The following is a 22829-nucleotide window of genomic DNA, read 5'->3' as shown; positions in this document are numbered from 1 at the left end:
GCGCTAGATATGGAGAGTTTTTCTCGAATAACTTTCGAATTAGTCAAGATAGGAACAAACTAAGGGCATCATCGTGATCCTCTCGTCAATCCGCATCGAATGATATATATGTTGACCTTGAAAGGTCAAGGTCAAAGGTTGACCTCAGGTCACGTGACCTCGAGGTCATCATGTATATCATTTGACGCGTCTTGACGAGCTGAACACAATGAGACCATCCGCGCGGCTGTATCTTGTTCCTGTACGGAGTTATTGGCAAAAAACCGCTGGTGACCTTTTATGACGTCACATGACCTCACAGCTGCCCAACAGCAAAACGGACCTCAATGTAGTGAAGGTTGATCGTATATGAAGTCATTTATGGTATATGGGGCCATTCCGACCCGTTTTAGTGGTAAAAACAGGGAGTTGATTTTTCCCCCATTGACTTATAATGGGGAGGTCGCGAAATTGACCTGACCTTAGGTCACCGATATCAAAATTCCGAGATATACAAATTGTAGCTACTAATGACCTAATAATATCCTGCGACTTTCAAAGGCCTCCGACATCTACTGTAGCTCTGGCACGGTGACAAAGTTGCAAAAAAGTGACTTGAGGTTGGGTCATTCAAAGTGACCTGGTGACCTGACCTTAAAAGGTAGGAGGTTCAAACTTGCACACCATGTGTAAAATTGATGAAGATATAGTCATACCAAATTTCGCGGCGCTACGCGCCGCGGTTTTCCCGCTATTCGCGAAAAACCTCAGGGGGGGGCGGATATCCGCCCCCCCCCCGTCGGTGCGCGGGTTAAGTAGTTGAATTGTATGTTTTTCGTTTTCATATTTTTTCATTGAATCTTGAAATGCCGTCTCATCCTTTGGTCCGTTAGGTCAGTTAAATCATTTTATTTTTACTGTTCTTTGCACGTAGTATAATTGTGATTTCAACTAACGGCATGTTTGTAATATAATGTTGCCATTCTTGCATGTTAGAATAACAACTGAAGCTACGTGTGTGGGCATTTGAAAAAAACGTATTCTTGAACTTTTGACCTTCTTTATAACTAACGCTGCATGTTTAACTAGCCACTGGTGTTTTTGTGAAAATGAGTAGCCCTCACAATTGCCAACTCCCATTTTTTTCTTTATTTTCCTATAGCTGGTGCTGGGCTCATTGTTACTACGGCATGCATGATTTTACCAGAAATGTACTTGAAAAATATAGGAAGTCAAACCATGCCCTTTATAGAGAGATTCTGTTTTATTTGTATGTCTACGACGCCTGTTGAGATTGATCCGAGCGACTATCCAGAGGATGCATCGTTAAGTCATGCTGTCGGAATGTGAAAGCACGCACTAAATGCACCTAAATCATTGTATTTTTTCCAAGTACGATTTAACCCTATTCCTGGCGGGCTCCGCCGGGACAAGAAACTGGCGGGGGGGGGCCGATTCGGCCCCCCCCCTGAGATCTCGAGAACGAAGCAAGATAGCGACAAGCGGTAAGCGGCATCAGATACGCACGGCCAAGATCTACAATTTTTACTAAGGTCATTTTCAGGTCAGGTCAAAGATGACGTCACAGGGGTCGAAAAAGTCAAAATGGCGGCACTAGATATGGAGAGAGTTTTTCTCGAATAACTTTCGAATTAGTCAAGATAGGAACAAACTAAGGGCATCATCGTGATCCTCTCGTCAATCCGCATCGAATGATATATATGTTGACCTCGAAAGGTCAAGGTCAAAGGTTGACCTCAGGTCACGTGACCTCGAGGTCATCATGTATATCATTCGATGCGTCTTGACGAGCTGAACACAATGAGACCATCCACGCGTCTGTATCTTGTTCCTGTACGGAGTTATTGGCCAAAAACCTTTGGTGACCTTTGATGACGTCACATGACCTCACAGCTGCCCAACAGCAAAACAGACCTCAAGGTAGTGAAGGTTGATCGTATATGAAGTCATGTATGGTATATGGGGCCATTCCGACCCGTTTTAGTGGTAAAAACAGGGAGTTGATTTTTCCCCCATTGACTTATAATGGGGAGGTCGCGAAATTGACCTGACCTTAGGTCACCGATATCAAAATTCCGAGATATACAAATTGCACATACTGGTACCCTAACTAAACCCTGAAGAGAAGAAATTGATCGGTCAAAAACTCTAGCTCTGGCGTGATTGCAAACTTTTCTGAGGTAGCGTCACCAAACCGCCTCTGGTGACCTGACCTGAGGTCAGATCAACTCAAAATTTTCAGACATGTTGCGTAGAAGCCTTTTAGGAAAAGTCAGAAAATTTGAGCTTCCTAGCTCAACGCGTTTGGGAGATATAACCAAAAAACCTCAGGGGGGGGGGCTCCTGAGGCCCCCCCCCCCCCGCCAGTAATAGGGTTAAACCATGGAAGAGAAAATGATAGAGAATCAACTGGCACTTGACATGAATTTATTTGCTTTTCTTTCGTTGTTATCGTCACATCTGAGTTCAATGTTTTATTATTTCAAGTTATTGCAGCCCAAAGCTGCAGCAAGCTATATTGATGGTGACTTTTAACATTGCATCTCTTTGGAGTGGCATTGTATCTCTCCGTGTGGCAGTTGTCCGTGCACAGGTCTAATAGCATCCTCAAAGCATTGCGGGCTGCGGTGCAGTATAACCTTGAACGAAGTGGTGCGGTACAGTCTACCTTCAGGCGCCTACGCTGGAGACATCTAACGGGAGAGCGTGCGTTCGATAGCAAGGGTAGTGCAGTACAGTCTACCTTCAGGCGCAAACGCTAGAGACATCTAGCGGGAGAGCGTGCGTTCGTTGGCGAGAGTAGTGCGGTACAGTCTACCTTCAGGCGCAAACGCTAGACACATCTAGCGGGAGTGCGGGCATTCGTTGGCGAGGGTAGTGCGGTACAGTCTACCTTCAGGCGCGTACGCTATAGACATCTAGCGGGAGCGCGGGCGTTCGATAGCAAAGGTAGTGCGGTACAGTCTACCTTCAGGCGCAAACGCTAGAGACATCTAGCGGGAGTGCGGGCATTCGTTGGCAAGGGTAGTGCGGTACAGTCTACCTTCAGGCGCGTACGCTAGATATATCTAGCGGGAAATGCCGAGAGAGTGCTTTTACCGCGCTGGTGCGGTACAGCATAGATTCAGACGTCCTTTAGAAATATCCAGCAGACACAATAGTAAGCTTGATCAACCACCAGCTTAAGAGGCCTTTCAAGCGTTTCGGCGCTCGAAGCGATGTTCTCTTTTTTTTCGTGCTTTTAAATAGACATGGTCGTTACGGTTACAAGAGAAACTTGGCTAATTAATAATTACATTATCTTCAACTTTCGAAACGGGGACGCTGTCACTGACGCTGTTGTACCTCCTGGTGGCTCACGCTACTCCCCCTGTCGGCAGAGTGCCGGTCCGGCGAGCGGCGCTGTAACAGCGGCGAGTGTCTGCCCGAGTCGCGCTGGTGCGACGGAGCGAGCCAGTGCCGAGACGGCTCCGATGAGCTCAACTGCGGTACGTGTCTGCCGCCGAGCCCGGCCGGGCGCCGACCGGTCCATCGGGGCTGCTTTGTGCCGTGTTCCCTGTCATGCATCTGTCTGTGTATTGTTGCTTGACAGGTATTGATAGATGTTTTATGCACCAGCATCCGGTGCTGCAAAAACATCAGTCGTCTTGTTTTTGCATATCTACATACTCATCACTCACCCTTCTACACTTCAGCCTTCCTGACTTGTAGTTTAACTTAACCCGCGCCCCGTTGGGCTCTGCCGAGCAACGCGCCCGGTTGGGGGGGGGGCCATTTTGGCCCCCCCCTAAGATCTCGAGAACCACGCAACATAGCGACAAGCGGTAAACGGCGTTGGATAGCCCCAACGGGGAACTACCTTGTGACCCAATTTTATTGACCTAGGTCAAACCGATGACGTCACAGGTCAGGTCAAAGGTCCAATTTTCACCGTTTACAGGCACTTCAAGAAATGCGTTGTAAAATCGAGTAAAATGCATTTCATTGAAAATCATCGATGGTGAAATGTTCTTCAAACACATATTTTGCTATTTGAGGTCACTGATACCAGGTCAGGTCACAGAGGTCAGGTCACGGGGGGGTCACAATATGAAAGTGTCGTGTGATACATGTTTTATGGTCCATTTTACATGACAAATGCGATTATATGGGTCAGGCAGCCTTTGGGGCCAGCTTAGATCACGTTTTGGTCAAGGTCAGGTCAAGGTCAGGTCAAGGTCAGGTCAAATTAGGTCAAATTTCAAAATTAATATTTTTGCATAAAATGGGTATCGAATCGATGCAGCTCGTCACGGGGAGTTCAATGGTGGTCTTTGTTTTGCCGTACGAGGTCTAGAATTGCTAAAAATTGAGTTCAAAAATTTGACGTCATCATTTTTGAACAGTTTTTTCGCTATAACTTGGCCAAAAAACGAGATATCGATCTGAAATTTGGTATGTATATAGAAGAGCGCTGGGACTATCACATATATTCCGGTTTTTTTCGAAATTCGGAAAATTTTTGGATTTTTTCAAAGTTTTTCTAAAAAAATCAATTTTTTGATTTTTTTTGGGTCAAAAACCAAAAATTTTGAAAATCCGAGATAGCAGTTTTGTAGCGCCGCCTTTTGTCTACTAGACCATATAAAGAACTTTGAAATTGCTTGATAACTGTAGATTTGGTGAGCGTTTCAAGATTACATGTTTTTTGCTCATTTTTGCTCGAACATGACCTCAGTTTGACCTCAATAACTCCTGACCTAAGGTGACCTAAGACTTGAAATTTGGTGTGAAGGTGTCAAATTGATGCCCGGGAAGGTACTGAAAATTTGGCGGCGCTGCGCGCCGCCGTTTTCTTGCTATTCAGGAAAAACCACAGGGGGGGGCCAAAATGGCCCCCCCCCCAACGGGGCGAGGGTTAACGATATAATATTTTTACGATTGCTAATTTTGTAGATAGAAAAGTATCAGCTAAAGACACTAATTTAGACGAAACGGTATAACTTCTTTGGTCTGAATTGCAGCTGTTTAACATTTTTTCCATTAACACAGAATAATGTGTCGTCATAATTCCGGAATTTTTATTCTAATTCATTTTATCAAAGTGTTAGTTTGTATAGGTACTACCCTTTTGTCCATTTTGCCTGCATTGCAACATTGCTGCCTCCGTTGCAACATACTGCTGTTGTTTGGACTAGCCAAGGACTAGCTGTGACAAGGGCTGCCAGCTGAGTTTTTTGTTACCCCGATGATTTTAAAACCGTGCCGAGCGCCTCATGGCTGCCTCCTCTCCATAGAGTGCTCTGAGGACGAGTTCCAATGTGGCAACGGCTACTGTATCACAATCAAGAACAAATGTGACGGCATTCGCAATTGCCAGGACGGCACAGACGAACAAAACTGCCGTAAGGCCTTCTGTGTACCCTAACGCTCCCTGTGCCAGTCCGCCAACAACTAACACCTGGCCGGTTGGACGCGGTGTGTCGCTGCCACCGGCCAGGTCGGCTGGCCGTAGCGTGTAGAAGCGCGCGCTCCTCGTGCTCTGGACGCAGTGCTGGGCATGCCTGCATGCTGGTACCAGCCGTGTCCGCTCGCCGGCGCTGCTGGTCGACCAATCCTGTGGCTGGTGCTGGTGGCGAGACTGCTGGTATCGGCGGCAAACCTGCTGATGTCGGTGTCAAGGCTACTGGTGTCGGTAGCGAGTCCGCTGGCTTTGGAAGCGCGTCTGCTGGTTTTGGTAGAGACAGCTGAGGACTGGTGTCGGCGTATAAGCTACTGGTGTCGGAGAGGCTCTCGGTACCGTCAGCGAGGCTACAGGTGTCGGTGGTCGCAGGCTTCGGCCGCTCTCAGGCCAGTGCAGCATCCCCTGTGGCCGGCCGGTCCGCGCTGCGCCGGTGTGGAGCGGACTCGGTTTGGCGCTGATACGGTCCTCCGGTGCTGGCTCTATCGCTGTCCGCTGACGCCGATGTTCAGTGTCCGTCCGGTCGGCCAGTCACGCCTCGCCAGCTGGCCCGTCTGTCTCCGTTCTCCTCAACTGTGATCGCGGCTCTGTAAATACTGCTTGGCTGTTTGTCACCGGTGTGTCTGTCTACAGTCATAGAATGTATTTTGTGTATGTCTCTCAGGTCATCACTTCCTGTTCGATATTGGTCGGGTGTCTGTTTTGAAGATAATTTCGATCGCCATTTTCAATGATCAATAGTTTCAATGATCATTTTTAGTTCGAGTTAATTTTGTGACTCGGTAAACCTACGTGATCCAAGCTCGTAGACAACTCTAAGAGTAAACGTCAAAATGGTAGGACTGGGACGTAATATTCGTAATTATTCTGTCTGCTTTCCAAACCATGTGACGTGCGTCCCCTGCAGTGTATCCCCCTGTGTCCCTGACGGGTGCTTTCTGCCATGTCAGAGCCCCGTGCCTGTGGCCTGTGCAGTGTACCGCCCTCCGTGCCCTGTGGGACTCTCTGACCCGCCGCCCGCGCCGTGTAGCTCCCGTCTGCGCCAATAATGAGTTCACCTGCACCAACGGCACGTGTATCCGCGGCGAGCTGCGCTGCGACCGCGTCATCCACTGTCCGGACGGCTCGGACGAGGCCGGCTGCCGTAAGTGGCGCGCTGGGCGGGCATGGGCGGCCTGTCCGCCGGTGGAGGGAGCTCGACTGACTGCGGCACTGACACCGCCCGGCGCCAGCACGAGCGACGCCGGCCGGGCCTCCGTGTGCCTTCTCTTGGCATCATGTCTCCTGTGGTAAACGTCCGGTCTCTCGTCAGCATGCTGGGGAATGGTGCAGGTCGTCTCTTGACGAGGCACTGATCTCTCATCGTGTTTTCTTCCCCCACCTCCGGTCGTCGGTTCGCACCTACACTTGTGACCGATTTCGGGAGGGTTTGCCGCTGGGGTCATTATGTCCTCCTCTCTACGGTGTCCTCTTTACGTTATGTCCACCAGCTGATATGTGCACGGAGGTTCTTATTGGTATGAAAATGTCATTAACTCTGTGAAAATATGCTCGCTCATTTCGGCATGAATCGAGGCCATTTAACATCGGGGGGCGATATAACACTTCGGGTCTAGCCCCTGGCCTAAACAATTGGGTCCGATGCCTCTATATTAATATGTAGTTGGAGAATTATTTGCGAAACGTATTCCAGCATTCACAGAAAAAGTAAATTATTCTTTGAATCATAATGAAATGCTACATCAGGATTTTATATTTTCTAGCGGGATTGTTAATGTTTTAACGTGCATCTGTGGCCGTGATTAAGTTTGTTTTTAAGCCCAATTTTTTAGACGGTTTTTGTATTGAGAATAGTTAACACAAAATGTTTTGCAACGACGTAGCGTGTTATCTTCCTTGATATTAAATGTGGAAGAGCAATAATGGTTTATTATTTTTCATTTGGTTTTTAGCATGGGATGTATGTATAATGTATATAAAACTCCCAATCTAACACATTGTGATGCCTTCCTTACCTCCTACTAATTCTAAGGCGCACAGATTAATAATTTTGTATAATATCAGCATTGTTATGGGACTAATAATTATGTCAAAATATTTGTAAATACATTGCGCGGCATAGCATAACCAGAACCACAGATGTTTTTGTTACTACTCTACTACTTTTATCTGTGCCAGAACCCATTTTATAATTCGAATGTTTTTTTGTGTGTGTGTGTGTGTGTGTGTGTGTGTGTGTGTGTGTGTGTGTGTGTGTGTACTGTCCGAAAGTTATTAAGAAGGTCGTGTGACTCGTTGGCTGTGATTCGTCTTGTGACCATTTTGTGTGCCCATTTCGACCTGTTCAATAGCCCGGATGTAATAGGTAGCGTGTGAGGTCATCCCGATGATGTATGACCGTGATTTGTGGGATCCCAATGCATTATAGCCGTCGATTCTAAGAGGAAACATTTGATTCCATTGTTAACCCGTTAACTTATGTGGCTGTGTTCCGTGTGACCGTTTGACCTTGTGCGCAACTTGAACCTGTGTGGCTCTATGCGTCGCGACCGCTTACTTCTTATGACCGTGTGTGACCCCATGTGATCAGATGACTCCATGTGCCTGTGCGTCTCTGCGCGACCCATGTGACCTTGTTGCCATATATGTGACTTCACTTCTCGTGACCGCCAAACTCCCGTGTGACCCTGTGTGACCCCCTGTGACCTTGTGACCCCGTGTGACCTCCGTGCCGACCGCAGCGCCGCGCTGCCGTCCGGATCAGTTCGCCTGCGCCGACGGCCGCTGTCTCAGCGTGGCCCAGAAGTGTAACGGTGTGCCCGAGTGTCCGGGCGCCGAGGACGAGACGGGCTGCGGTGAGTGATCAACACTTACCCACGCCCTCCTAGTGGGAGCATGCTTGAATTAAAAGCCAGGTTTTGTTAGCCTATCCTCCGGTTCCAGCCTCTACAGGGCCGTAATTCGACGTCTGTCGGCGGAGGCAAAATTGTCGTGCGGCACAGCATGAATCAGGCGTTTGATAACATTGCCATCTATCGGTAGAAATAGTAACCTGTAGTTATTAGATCCGTGTCTAGGCCGCGATGTCGTTGAACAACGAGACGACTGTATCGCCGCCGGGGGTGTAACTGATTGCAGGGATTGCTATTTGAGTTGATTTGTGATTTTGACAGTAGATCTATATACCAACGTCATCTACGAATAGTCAGTTATTTGGTGATGGTGCTTCCATTCACTTGATGATTTGGGTTTGCGGTTTTGTGTTGGCACATCACATTTCCACCATGTAAAAAGTTTATGTCACGGTAAGGGATAGGATCTTTTGTCAGATTAATCGCTTGAGTGCCTAGCATGGATGCTCATTATTCAGCTAGCAAAATATATCTCGTTACAGTTATATTCAAATAAGCATTTTGATATTTGTATTGCCGGGGCCGTGGGTGAATTGCATGTTTCAGTCTGTTTACGCTATGATGTTTTGCCAGTTGGTAAAGAAACAGAAATTATGTTCCTGATAATGACTTATCACATATGTGTGACCTTGTTGAGGATTTAATCAGGAGCTGTTTTTGCCAATGAATATTGGCAGCAAATATAAAACTCGTTTTCATCTAAAGTTCGCCACCGTTGTTTCACCACCTTTAGCCCCCATCTATTCCGCGGGGGATCACATCCCATCAACCTCATCTAGAGGCCAGACATGGGATGATTGTTGCTTGCTTGATCCTTGTTTTGTGGGCGTCAATTTAACTAGAAAAGACAGTGATGGATGACAGGTATTATCCACTTGCTGAATAGCCCGAGTAAGCTATTCACTGCACACTTCATCGAGCAAGTGTGTAGTGAATGGCGAAAAACAAAAATAACAGCAAGTCACTTGCTGTTATTTTTAGATGTACATTTATACACCGTGTGTATATATAGGTATCCTGGGTGGATTTTTGTCTTCCCTGAGTGCCCGTATTTCATTGTTTTTACGTGCGCTGGTGTGTGGCGTCCCTGTGTGGCGGCCCTATGACTGAGTGTCCTGTTGGTCGCTCTATAGCCGGCTGCGGCCCGGAGGAGTTCCGCTGCGGGGACGGCCTGTGCATCCCCTTCCTGCGCGCCTGTGACGGGCTCCGCGACTGCCGGGATGGCTCCGACGAGGAGCCCAGCCGCTGTCCGGACCCGGGTAAGACGCCGCCTCAACTACCGACTTCAGGGAACGCTGGAACACCACTCAGCTCCTGGATCAGAAAGTAGGGGCTGTCAAGCCGTCTGTCTGTTCCTGGGCGGCTGGGTGGGCACTGGACCTGGGGCTGCGCGGAATACTCTGGTGTTGTCCGACCGTCTGGACGGTGTAACTGTGGTGCTGTTTGGGCGTGTCTGGGGCTGTCTGGGCCGCTGTTGTCCGGGCACTGTCTGGCGGGGCGCTGCGGGCCGCTGTCCGGGGCGCTGAGGGCCGCTGTCCGGTGCTGACGCGGGCCCGTGCGCTGTACAGATCCGATGCCGACCCTCTGTGAGGCCGACGACTTCCGCTGTACGGACGGCAGCTGTGTGCCCGGAACACGTCGCTGCGACTCGACGGTCGACTGTCCGGACGGCTCCGACGAACAGGGCTGCAGTAGGTGTCACACGGGGTGTAACTCTGCAGGTGTAACTCAGTTATAACTTATAACACATTGTTATAACACAGGTAGTAGATGTAATACGGGGGGGGGGGGGGCTTCAGTAGGTACAATATGGGTCGGATACAGTAGCAGGATTCCTCTCAGTTGTTATACGGGGCTGCAGTGGGTGTAATACGCGGGTCGGTTTGTAGGTAAGTGACTCCCGCCACCAGCCACGTTCCGCCGACGCTTACTGCTCGTGTTGCACCGTCAAACAAGACAACTGTCACTTATCCCCACCCTGATATTCCGAGGGGTTATTTGTATTTGGCTTGTGGCTTACACCGTGTGGATTGTGCAATTGCATTGTGTCTGGGCTCTGCTACACCGGCTGACGGTGGTACTGTGCGGCTGCCACTGGCGGTGCGCCCGGCTCTCTCTGTCTGACTCTGTGCGGTCCGGCCGTGCGTCCAGTGCCGTCGTGCGGAGAGGACTTCACGTGCGTCTCGTCGGGCCAGTGTTTAGCGGCGCGGCGCGTCTGTAACGGCTTTCCCGACTGTTCGGACAGCAGTGACGAGGCCAACTGCAGTACGTATACCGGGGAGAGCGGTGGTGCCGGGCCAAATCATACAGACCTCCGCAGACAGGTGGAGGAAGTTATGGGACTCTGTCAGACAGAGGGCCCTGCGGGTGATTTTATCCTCAGTATTTTCCGACCACTGGGCTATTTTTATCGGTAGCTCGTTTAAACATACCTACTTTTAAAACACTGTCGACCAGTATTTAAGTATTGCCACCTGGATTGGCTTTCATCACTTCTTTTGTTATATTTTTAATTCAACAACTCATTTTATGAACTCTCTAATTCATTTCCTCTCAACTGGGATGTTTTAACAGGCGAACGCTAGACTCCTTATTAGACTTTAACGTTAGGGCCTCTTTCCTTATGCCTATGCTGCTATGGCTCGCCCATATTCGAGGGCAGTTCAGTATATGTCTGTTCATGTCAGGGTGGGAAGCGGGGTAGTCGTTATATGTATGTCTCGAGCTGCAGCGGGAATGTCTCTATGTGTCCGGGGCGGGGTGCGGTGTCTGTATCCGTGCCAGCCTGTGTCCGTCCCCGTGAGTGAGTCCGCTGAGCGCCCTGCCCCGACAGCGCGGCCCGGCTGTGAGCCGGGGGACGTGACCTGCTCGGACGGCGCCTGTGTCTCCGCCTCGGCGCGCTGCGATGGAGTCAGCGACTGCGTGGACGGCGCCGACGAGATCGGCTGCGGTACGGACCCCACAGAGCGGAGACACACTGTTCAGTGTCGCACACAAGTGCATATGAGCACCTGTCCTACGGTATCTTACGCACACACGGCCAGATGCACTCACTGATGTACCTACTCGAAGCATATCACGCGGTCAATGATGCACTTACATATGCAGTGCATATGCACACATTGCTTTTTAGTTTTTTTCAGGAATGTGCTTGGGATGGTGTTTGTTGTCGGGAAATGTTGCGTTGAAGCTGTGGTGTTTTCTTCGTTCAAGAGCAATCATTGAACCGTAGCGTGTTGAATTAAAAGTTTCAAGTTTCCTCTTTTTTAACCTGCAAATAGTATCTCTTATTCGTTTGCCGGTCATTTTGTAAATTGGGAGGCCAGAAGTCCAGAACCTTTCCTATATATAGTTTATACTTTCTTTCAAATTTCATCAATAACCGTGAAGTAAAGAGTTCACAGCGGTCGTCTAGCGTTTTGTGGATGGGGAATGCCTTGTAATAACACGAAACAAGTTCTCAAAATGTTTCGAAGAGCCGTGTACTCGCGGTAACCGTGTGGGTCTCGGTGTTGCAGCGTGCCGCCCGGACCAGTTCCGCTGCAGGGACGGCTCCTGTATCGCCGGAAATCGTCGCTGCGACGGCGCCGTCGACTGCTCCCAGGGAGACGACGAGCTCGAGTGTGGCCGTGAGTAGCGCAACTCTCCGACCGCGGAAGGACACAATCGAACTCGGCTCCAACCCAATTCCAACCCAGCTCCAACCTCGCTCCAACTCCTCTCCAACTCCGCTTCAACTCCACTCCAACTCCGCTCCAGCATCGCTCCAACCGCGCTCCCGCCGACCGCGGACGAAATCTGCTCCCACTCCGCCATCGCGTACGGCTGACGAAACTCACTCTTACCTCTCTCCATCTCTCTCCAACCCAATGTTATATGCTTGTTGCTTTGCGGCTGAATAGGGTGATAAATACCGAGACGCCTGCCTGCTCTGCTGATGCTCCCCCCCCCCCCTGTGTACTGGTGACTGGTCATGACCTTTGATCTGCCCCCGTGTGTCTTGTCGCCGCTGACCGTACGCTGTTCTGCACGCAGCTGTCCCGTGCCGAGCCGACGAGCACCGCTGTGGGGACGGCACCTGCCTGTCCAGCTCGCGCCGCTGTGACCGCGTGGTGGACTGCGCCGACAGCTCCGACGAGCAGGGATGCCGTGAGTGGGGCGGCACCACCTTATGGATGCCACAACTGGTGCAGGAGGACGCGCTTGCTGGGAATGATTGCCACCCCCTAAAGAAACCATGAGAAAACAATTGCACCAGAGGCGATGGGCAAGTTTCTGATGTAATTTCCTCGAAAATTGCACTGATTAATTAAAGAAACTTAAAAATTCACCACTCCATTGGTGCGCTGCATTCGTTATTACCCTTGCTGCCAACTGTATATGATTTGGTAGTGGCTCCGTGCCGTGCTCGGGCACGTGGATACCCGTACCCGTTCTCCACGATCTCCCGTTGACCTCTGACCCCCCCCCCCCCTCCCCGTCTTCCCTCCGCACAGCGTGCACGGATGCCGAGTTCCGCTGTGGGGACGGCACCTGTATCGCCCAGTCACGGGTGTGTGACCAGCAGTACGACTGCCGCGACTACACCGACGAATTGAACTGCGTTCGTGAGTATGAGGAGCCTCGTCTCCGGCCATTATTGATACTGTATTTGTTGGTATGACAGGGCACTTTTTACCGTTTTCATTTGAATACCCTGGCTGGAGCTGATACTAAATTTATCGACTCTATCGTTCACTATAGTGGCCCATGCCTCCCTGGCTCTCAGGCCTGTGATATGAGAAATGACCATTTCGGGACCCGTCGACCTACTACACATGTTGTCAGATCTGATCGTGCTGACCGCGTGTGATACCCGTTCTGACCGTGTGTCTTTTCTGACCGCCAGCCGAGTGCCGGGCCGAGGAGCATCAGTGCGGCGACGGCCGCTGTATCCCGGCCTCCCGTAAATGTGACGGCCGGCCCGACTGTGCCGACTTCTCCGACGAGGACCCCACCGTCTGCCGTGAGTGAAACTCAATATCACTTAGCAGAGCAGTGTGCAGGGTCGAACCTGTCCCACCGACTGCCGTGAGTGCTAAGTGGGAATCGGCCTCCATAGGCTATTAAGTAAAGGCCGGTGTAATGCGTAGTCGATACACACACCGCCTAAGTAAAAAGAATTACTATCCAAACTGCCTACAAACCAGCTGTGTATGTAAGCACAGATGAGCATTGTTCCCGGATTGACCAGCGGTATTGGCGGACCGACCGGAGCAGAGGTGTCACTGGGCTGACCACTGGTGCTACTGAGCTCACGGCGTTGCCGTCGCTGGCAGAGTGTCGCTGGGACCAGTGGCGGTGCGGATCACAAGAGTGCATCGATTTGGCGGCGCGCTGTGACCAGCGCAGCGACTGTCGTGACGGCTCCGACGAACAGGGGTGCCGTAAGTGAGGGGCATCTCCCCGTGTGGTACACCCACGGTCACCCCTTCATTTCAAAGTCCGAGGGCTGACAATACTGTCCTGGCCAGGGACCCGTTCCACCAGGCCATCGCGCCGTTCTTAGTCCTGTCTGTCTGTCTTCCCGACTGACCTCTGCCAATTATGAAAACCGTTACAGTAAAGTGTGCCTGTCAAAAGCCGTGTAAAGCATGCGGGAGTGCTCTAGTGTCGTATCTTGTTGTATATTCAGGCACCCCGTGAATGCGTGTTTGTTTTGCTTTGTTTTGGACGCGCTGATAAAGGAGCGCTGTTCCTGACATGTCACGATGTTGGTCTTTGGTGTATGAACCGTAGGCGGCCTTTGCGTATGGTAGTTAACCTCTGACCCCAAAGCCCTGACCACTGGCCACTGACCTGTCTCCTCTGACCGGCAGCGTGCCGCCCCGACCAGTGGCAGTGTCAGAGTGGTCAGTGTGTGGATCTGGCCGACCGCTGTAACCGGCGGTACGAGTGTCGCGACGGATCCGACGAACAAAACTGCCGTGAGTCACCGTCGAAGGCGTTTTATGCACAAGCCGACAGTGGGATATGTGTGGCATCTGCATATTGACCTGAGCGGAAATGGTGCTGGTTATATGCTATTCACGAATGCCTATTAGTTTTGTGTCCTTTCTTATGGAATCTTCACGTTTCCTCATTCCAATTCCGGCAAGTCACTCGTTAAAGGAGGGACACTAAAGACCCTTCGTCTCCATATTTCAAGAGTTATATTTGTCATAACTTTGGATAGTGACCTTGATAGGATAACCTGGTTGCCTTAGTGGGATGTATGTACTCGTACATTTGGGTGATGAGCAGGTCCAATCTGCTAGTCCCGCTAAGCCTTCACCGGGCTTTGATTGCCCACTGGAGCATCATATTTGCTGGCCCAACATAATGTTTTTTGTTAACGCTTAGACCCATTGTTTTTCCTGATTCATAAGCGCAGCGCTCTTTAGCCCGAGCTCCTGTATTTTCTTAGCGTCTTAGTATACCGAACTATCCATGTGGAAACATCTGCCGGCCGGCAGCACCGCCGGAGCTGTATGACGCTCTGTGACATTGGTGCGTTGTGTGATGACGCCTGACCGCCTCCCCTCCCGTCCACAGCGCCGCCAGAGCTGGTGTAAAGCTCTGTGACTGTAATGTGTTGTGTGATGACGCCTAACCGCCGCCACTCCCGTCCACAGCGTCGCCAGAGCTGGTGTAATGGTCTGTGGAGTCGGTGTGTTGTGTGATGACGCCTAACCGCCTCCCCTCCCGTCCACAGCGCCGCCAGAGCTGGTGTGCTCCCCCGGTGAGTTCCGTTGCGCCGACGGCCGCCGCTGTCTGCCCGACTACCTGAAGTGTAACGGCCGCGCCGACTGTGCCGATGGAAGCGACGAGACCGACTGTGGTGAGTGACTTGACACCCCGAGTGTGCCGATGGAAGTGACGAGACGGACTGTGGTGAGTGACAGACTCTCTGCCTATGCCATCGAGAGGGCCGAATGAGGGCACTGTACGCGAGACGGCGTAAGAGTACCTGCCTCACGGGTTCTCTGTGTAGGAAGCTGGATGGTCAACTAGGAGCGCCTGTTTGTGTCAGGTGTAGTGTTCCCGGTACTGTCAGGAGTTGGCAACGAACCCGGGTGCCGTGTTTGGAGTACCGAGTGTCCCAGTGATGTATCAGGATTTCAAGAGTGTTTGTATCTATGCATGATTGCCTTGATAGTGTTATTGTTTCAGGAGTACTTCGATGCTTATCAGGAGTGTCTCCGACAATGTGTTCAGCGCACACAGTGTTGTGTTACTACGTGTGTCCCGCCCTCCCGGTACTGGTCTCACCTGGCCGCCGCGCTGCCTGTAGGATATGCTGTGCCGCAATACAGCGGTGTACGGCGGCACAGTATATCACCAGCGCCGAACGCCGGTCGACTCCTGCCATCCGCCGGAGCACTGGTCTGTCTGTGAGCCTAGGCGGCGTGATTTTGGCGAGGGTTGACCGCCGCGGTCTATTGCAGGAGCGCGATGCGGCCCGGATGAGTTTGCCTGTGCCGACGGCAGTCGCTGCATTCCCTCCTCGCGGGTCTGCAACGGCTACCCGGAGTGCGCAGACTCCAGTGATGAGCGAGACTGCGGTGAGTAGTGGCCCGCGGAGGGTATATTTTGTCCCAAAGTATTTTGATAGATTATAAAAAAGTATAATTATTTCTACTGTGACATCTGCCAGCCATTTACTATCGTACTTTTTGGCATATATTTGATAACGTATAATTATCGACTGGTGCTAGTTGGCGTCTGACCTTTGCCGAAACACTGATCTGACTTGTGCTGACCCCTATGCCGCGGTGACCTGACCTGCTGCCTACCGCCAGGTGTGCGGCCGACTCGCCCTACCGTGCCCCCGAGGCCGGTGGGGGCCATTCAACTGGCGACCTACCCCAGCCAACAGACCACGCGAGAGAGTAAGTTTTCCAGATTATCTCACCCTTCCAGCCTGCTCGTATGCCTCCGGGTTGTAAGTGGTCTAGGGAATGCCTTGTAAACCACTATGTTAACCCTATTCCTGGCGGGGGGGCCTCAGGAGCCCCCCCCCCTGAGGTTTTTTGGTTATTTCTCGCAAACGCGTTGAGCTAGGAAGCTCAAATTTTTTGACTTTTCCTAAAAGGCTTCTACGCAACATGTCTGAAAATTTTGAGTTGATCTGACCTCAGGTCAGGTCACCAGAGGCGGTTTGGTGACCCTACCTCAGAAAAGTTTGCAATCACGCCAGAGCTAGAGTTTTTGACCGATCAATTTCTTCTCTTCAGGCTTTAGTTAGGGTACCAGTATGCGCAATTTGTATATCTCGGAATTTTGATATCGGTGACCTAAGGTCAGGTCAGTTTCGCGACCTCCCCATTATAAGTCAATGGGGGAAAAATCAACTCCCTGTTTTTACCACTAAAACGGGTCGGAATGGCCCCATATACCATACATGACTTCATATACGATCAACCTTCACTACCTTGAGGTCTGTTTTGCTGTTGGGCAGCTGTGAGGTCATGTGACGTCATCAAAGGTCACCAAAGGTTTTTGGCCAATAACTCCGTACAGGAACAAGATACAGACGCGTGGATGGTCTCATTGTGTTCAGCTCGTCAAGACGCATCGAATGATATACATGATGACCTCGAGGTCACGTGACCTGAGGTCAACCTTTGACCTTGACCTTTCGAGGTCAACATATATATCATTCGATGCGGATTGACGAGAGGATCACGATGATGCCCTTAGCTTGTTCCTATCTTGACTAATTCGAAAGTTATTCGAGAAACACTCTCTTCATATCTAGCGCCGCCATTTTGACTTTTTCGACCCCTGTGACGTCATCTTTGACCTGACCTGAAAATGACCTTAGTAAAAATTGTAGATCTTGACCGTGCGTATCCGATGCCGTTTACCGTTTGTTGCTGCGATGTGTAGTTTTTGAGATCTGAAGGGGGGGCCGAATCGGCCCCCCCCGCCAGTTTCTTGTCCCGGCGGAGCCCGCCAGGAATAGGATTAAAGCATGCTCGTCGAAATTATAGTCGTGCACCGAAAAGTCACAATTTTTGTCTCCTGTTGAATAAACGCCAAGGCCACTAGACGGCTAGACCGACCTGTCCTCGCATTTGTTCAAATTGACCGACAAACGCAAGGTGCGTCCGGCGGTGACAACATGACTGACATTGTGGAACCGTTTTAACCCGCGAGTTGCTGGGGGGGGGGGGGCGTTAAACGCCCCCACTTTTTTCGCCGGGCCATAGCATAAAAACGGCGCGCCGCAGGCGCGCCAAATTTTGGGTACCTGTAGGGAATTGATTGAAGTGTATTGTGACAAAGTTTTAAAAAATCGGTCGGAAAATTTTTGAGATCGAGGTTTTAGTGACGTCATGATTTCTGAGTTTTCGACCAAAAACGGCATATGTTCAAAAAATCATATAAAATCACAGAATAGACATACAGACATGCCGTAAACGCTATTAGACTGCCAATACCATGAACAATCAAATGGCTATCTTCGATTATTGATTATCGTTCCGCATTTTCCAAAATCTTGCACTGAATCTTTGCAATTTCTCGTGACTACTTCACGACCATGATGCATGCATTACTTAAATTGAACTTTTTTAGCCAAACACGTACACATATGATAAAATGAATGTCACCATCGTGTTCTACGCCCCAAATTACCCATAAAACATGTGTCACAGGCTGCGAATATCAGTTTTTATTTTCGGGGATATGTGCCTGCCCAGTTGACCTGACCTTGACCCTGACCTATGCTTGACTGACCCCTGCATGGAGCTGACACTTGTAGGCCTTATATGATGGATTGTGCACCGTTTTGACAGAGTTTATGACGATAGGCGCCCATTGCGAAGTCCTGAATTCCATGCTACTGAAAGCCCGATTTCAGGTGTTTGACCTGACCTTGACCTGACCTGTGACCTCAAAATTCAACTTTAAAGTACTCATCTGAAGAGTCTCGTCGCGTTCTTTCGTTTGCCGCCTCGTGCGTTTCGCTGCGCCTATTGGTTCTCCGTTCTCGAGTTATCGGCTGGGGGCGTTTAACGCCCCCCCCCCCCCAGCAAACGGTGGGTGGCGAAATACCCCAGCAACTGCCGGGTTAAAGTCGTCTGCGCCCGACTCACGACCGGGGACTCGGAATGATAGTACAGCGTTGCAGCGCTAGATGGCACCACAGCTCTGATGGTGCGCGGACCTCTATGGTCAGGCTGGCTTGATGTCTGTCAGCACACACAGCACACTAACGTAGCAGTCTAATGTTGCTACGTTATATGACAGATTACGATCGGTATAATGTCAAACCATTGGATCCCCCCCCCCTCCATGGTATGCGCCCCGTTCTTAACAAGCAAGGACAGGGTCAGATGCGCCATGGAGCTCCAATCGGTCATTCACCACTTGCCTCCTGATTTCTGCATTCCCACCATGCCTGGCCTTCCTTCACATGTCATTCACCCATTTGGTTTGCGGGTGAGACAGCATTTGCATTACACTTCACAGCCGTTTCTCTCTCTTTCTTTCTTTCTTTGTGGAGCATTAGCACCAACTACGAGTCGAGTTTTGTCGACTTGTGTCGACTTGCACCAACTACGAGTCGAGTTTGTCGACTTGTTGTCGAGTTTCCACAACAATTCACACGCAGACGCACAACACCAGTTCCCTGACTCAAGGCCCACCCACTGGCCCCAGCTTGTGTCCAACTATATTCTTTGGAATTGGCGCGTCTCTGAACGACTTGGGTTTCCCTCCTTCTCACTCCTCTCCTAAGAGCAAGGCTGAGGAAACCCAACAGGTGAGTTAAACTTAACCCGCGCGGGGCTGGGGTCTCCAGCCGAACGCGCGGGGCTGGGGGGGGGGGTAAATTTTACCCCCCCCTGTTATCTCCCGAACTAACGGTCCGATTTGGAAAATTCAAACGCCAATCGAAAGCTCTCATCACGAACTACTAAAAACATGTACTTAATTTAAAGTTTGAGGTCAAGGTCAAGGTCAGGTCAAGGGTACAAATTGCAAGTTTCTACAGTATCGGCCTTGCACCGTAGTTGCCGAAGAATGGAGTCATGGACTGAGACTGATCGCCCAAAACGTGTTCTTAGGCTACCAAGACAATATTCGTTGCATACAATATCATTCAGAGGTCAAGGTCAAGGTCAGGTCAGGTCAGGTCAGGTCACCAAAAAACAAAATATAGAAAAGGGTATGTGCGACACATGTTTTATGGGTCATTTTACTCATAGAATTCAATAGGCACACTCAATAAGTGATATGGACCACCTCTGGATGAATTTCAGGTCGAGGTCAGGTCAAGGTCAGGTCAAGTGAGGTCAAATTTTGAAGTTGATTGTTAAGGCCTAAAAAGGTGTCTATCTGATGCAGTTTTTCACGGCGAATCGAATGGTGCTATTTTTGTTTCCGTACGAGGTCTAGAACTTCCAAAAAAGTCATTTTTCAAAAAAATTGTGTGTCGTGACGTCATAAAATTTTGAATAACTCCCACATTTTTGAACCGATTCTTCTAAAATTTGGTATGTAGGTGCACATAGACCACTTCTCTAACATATATTCCGGTTTTTTTGATAGACTCAAAATTTTGGATTTTATAATGATTTTCCCAAAAAAGTCAGTTTTTTGAAAAAATTTAGGCCAAAATCCAAAATTTTCAAAAAACCGAGATAGCCAATTGATAGACAAAGTAAAATTACGTATAACCTTTTTGTTACGTCTTGATTCCTTTAAAAATGAAGATGTTAGCGGCGTTTGAACTTTTGCCGTTTTTGAGGCGAAAATGACGAACATGACGTCACTAAAACGTCAATTTCTCAAAAATTTTCCGACGGATTTCGCTCAAATTTTCAGGGAACGTGTCAAATTGATGTAAGAAAAGGTACTGAAAGTTTGGCGGCGCTGCGCGCCGCCGTTTTTGAGATATCGCAAAAATTCGCGAGGGGGGGGGTAAAATTTACCCCCCCAGCCCCGCGCGGGTTAATTCGTGCATCAGAGAATGCGAAATCAGCTTTAAAGGAAGGCTCAAACTCTTAGCCTTAAATGAATGGTCGCATGAGATGTACGATACCTGACGGTGCGATAACCATGCCCATAAAGCTCATATGAGAAAGATGATGCAAAACATCTGTTTAACCACGAAAAGCGAGATTCATAACGCACCTAAGTTTATTTCGAAAGTTTGGCGCTTATCCGAGATTGAAACTCAATGCACTGTTTGTTGATATCGAGAAATATTTCTCTGTTCGTGCCTTTGCGATGACAGGTTCGTTATTTTTAGCTGTGTAGATCTCACTAATGGCACGAACAGTTCCAAAGCGGTTTCCACTCATGTTCCCGTCCTATCCGCCGCGATGTGGGCCTCTGCGCTTGCCAATGCAAAGGCTCCCGGTCGGCGCTGGGCGTCTCTCTCGCTCGGGGCAGTCCGCGCTCTCTCGCTAGGTGCGGCCGGCGGCGCTCGGCAGGGGCCGTGTCGCCGGCGCTGCGGGCGCGGCCCACTGCTCTGGTGACCAGCTGTGTCGTCACAACTGCACTGCCGCCGGCGTCTGGAGCGCTACGGCTGTCATCAGAAGGACCGTCCCGGTGTCAAATGTCCCCCTCCCCACTCCCCCGCTCTGCTGACTACCGCGGGAGGTGACACTGACAAAATGATATTCCACTGCTCTCCCCGTCACAGTGGAAAGACTGGCTCGACTCGAGGTTGGCAGCGGTGACGGGGTGTTGAACGAGGCCGTTAGGGGTAATGACCCTTTTCATGACGCTTTAATCAATGCACATGTCTGACTGTGTGACTCTTCGACGTTCTCTATAACATTGTTTGCAAACTTATGAATTAGTGTTTTTTATGTGTATCGGGCCATGAACACTCCATGTAGGACGTGGGCTGGTACGAATCCGTATTTTGGCATTGTGATGCAAAACAAATGATACAAATTAAGAACGAGTTAGTATGTCATTTTTAGCAAGGTACTCTTTGAACATCTTCCTCTCCTTTTATTGTCTGTTGTTCCCGTGCAAGAACAAAAAAGAAAAGAACAAATGTAACAATGCTTTCTTTTGCTGAATCAGTGTGCTGTTTTCATGTCTAGCGGTTGCCGCCGGTAAGTCCATCATCAGCTTATTTTTTGATTGTATGCACATTTGGTGCAGCATCGCCTGTAAACGTATGACGCGCAATGTATCTTCAAAAAGAATTAAAAAAGCTTGTCACAGCGCTGTTGGATTCGCTGACATCCCAAACCATTCTGTAGGTGCCCTTTTGCGCCCTTTTGTCTCGGTGGAGCCCTTCTGCCGTGCCCCGTATAGCGGTGGAGCGCTAACGGTCCACCGCTGCTGCAGGGAACGAGGTGGTATTCCAGTGCCGAGACGAGGGGCCGCGCCGACTGCCGGTGCGATGGACCCGGGGAGCCGGCCGACCGCTGCCCCCGCGCGCCCTCCAGAGGCAGGGCCGCCTCACCATCCCCGATGTGCAGGTGAGTTGAGGCAGAACTTTGTCAGAGATGATTCGTGTAAGGTACTTATGCGCAGGAATATGACGGTACAGTGTAGAGGCTTGGTGCCTGGTAGCCGATATGGACTGAAGCGGCCATAAAAAACTCCAGCAACACCTCAATAAGTGTAGTGTTTTTTTTATCTATCCGCCAGATACATTTTCTGTCCGGCTGCAGCTCAGATTTCGGCACTGTTCACTGCCCAGTCCCGTGCAATGTGCACACCTTTCTACAAAAAGATTCATGTTTCCGCGACCGCTGACACCCGCTCGTCTCGTCCTGAGGTGGCTGACGGCGGCACGTACCAGTGTGAGGCCGAGGGGCTGCCGCTGAGTCCTGAGCATAGCCCGTAACAACTACAGATATCTGCCACCGCTGACACCCTCCTGTCCTCAGGTGGCTGACGGCGGCACGTACCAGTGTGAGGCCGAGGGGGTGCCGCTGAGCACACCAGGAGCCTCGGTCACCGTTGCACTTCAGGTGGAGCCCTGTGAGTACCAACTGCTGCGCCTGCCGCCGTACAGTGTCTGCTGACAAACGCCGTGTTCTTATCTAATACAGGAGACGGGTTGTGGTCCCCATACAACAGTATACTAGCGCTTGTTGGGTGCAGAATCTATTTCAGAAAGCAAAGTCGATTATGCTCGTCTCAAAATGTCGTGCTGTGGCACCTGACGGCCCTTTTGTTGTATGTATGACGGGCTAGGTCGGTCTGCTGAGAATGTATGTCCGTGAGTGGGGTGGCGGATGGGGTGCGGGGTGTGCCCGGGTTTTGCTGACGCCGCCTCCGGACGCGGCGACCCCCGTGGCCCACGCTGCAGTGATGACCAGCCTGTTTGGTCACCAAACAGTGCCGCGCTGAGCACCGAGCATGCAGCGGCCGCCGGCGTTTCCGCTGAATGATCTCAGTGTTTGCGCCGCTGGCGGCTGCTCTGCGGGCCGGGCCGCCGCGGTCGCCGCCCCGCTGCCTGCGCCCGGTCCCCCGGC

General features: G+C 50.5%; 1 protein-coding gene across 9 annotated transcripts in view; it reads left to right on the top strand.

Moving 5' to 3' along the window:
• LOC122389403 (basement membrane-specific heparan sulfate proteoglycan core protein-like) overlaps positions 1–22829 on the top strand; it is an 83512-nt gene that overhangs the window by 20998 nt on the left and 39685 nt on the right. For 4 of the 9 annotated variants that reach the window (XM_043381395.1, XM_043381394.1, XM_043381399.1 and 1 more), the window contains 19 exons: positions 3381–3488; positions 5277–5384; positions 6471–6584; positions 8182–8295; positions 9486–9611; positions 9921–10043; positions 10504–10617; positions 11186–11302; positions 11871–11981; positions 12388–12501; positions 12849–12959; positions 13241–13357; positions 13671–13778; positions 14211–14318; positions 15086–15211; positions 15819–15935; positions 16173–16262; positions 21691–21824; positions 22239–22332. In XM_043381395.1, coding sequence (XP_043237330.1) covers positions 3381–3488; positions 5277–5384; positions 6471–6584; positions 8182–8295; positions 9486–9611; positions 9921–10043; positions 10504–10617; positions 11186–11302; positions 11871–11981; positions 12388–12501; positions 12849–12959; positions 13241–13357; positions 13671–13778; positions 14211–14318; positions 15086–15211; positions 15819–15935; positions 16173–16262; positions 21691–21824; positions 22239–22332 — 2154 coding nt within the window. The remainder of the gene's footprint in view (positions 1–3380; positions 3489–5276; positions 5385–6470; positions 6585–8181; positions 8296–9485; positions 9612–9920; positions 10044–10503; positions 10618–11185; positions 11303–11870; positions 11982–12387; positions 12502–12848; positions 12960–13240; positions 13358–13670; positions 13779–14210; positions 14319–15085; positions 15212–15818; positions 15936–16172; positions 16263–21690; positions 21825–22238; positions 22333–22829) is intronic. The other 5 variants (XM_043381400.1, XM_043381402.1, XM_043381397.1 and 2 more) reach the window with 4 other exon arrangements.

Source organism: Amphibalanus amphitrite, unplaced genomic scaffold (assembly GCF_019059575.1).
Source record: "Amphibalanus amphitrite isolate SeventyFive unplaced genomic scaffold, NRLGWU_Aamphi_draft 000357F_arrow, whole genome shotgun sequence".
Lineage (NCBI taxonomy): Eukaryota > Metazoa > Arthropoda > Thecostraca > Balanomorpha > Balanidae > Amphibalanus > Amphibalanus amphitrite.
This window is presented reverse-complemented; position numbering and strand designations above follow the sequence as displayed.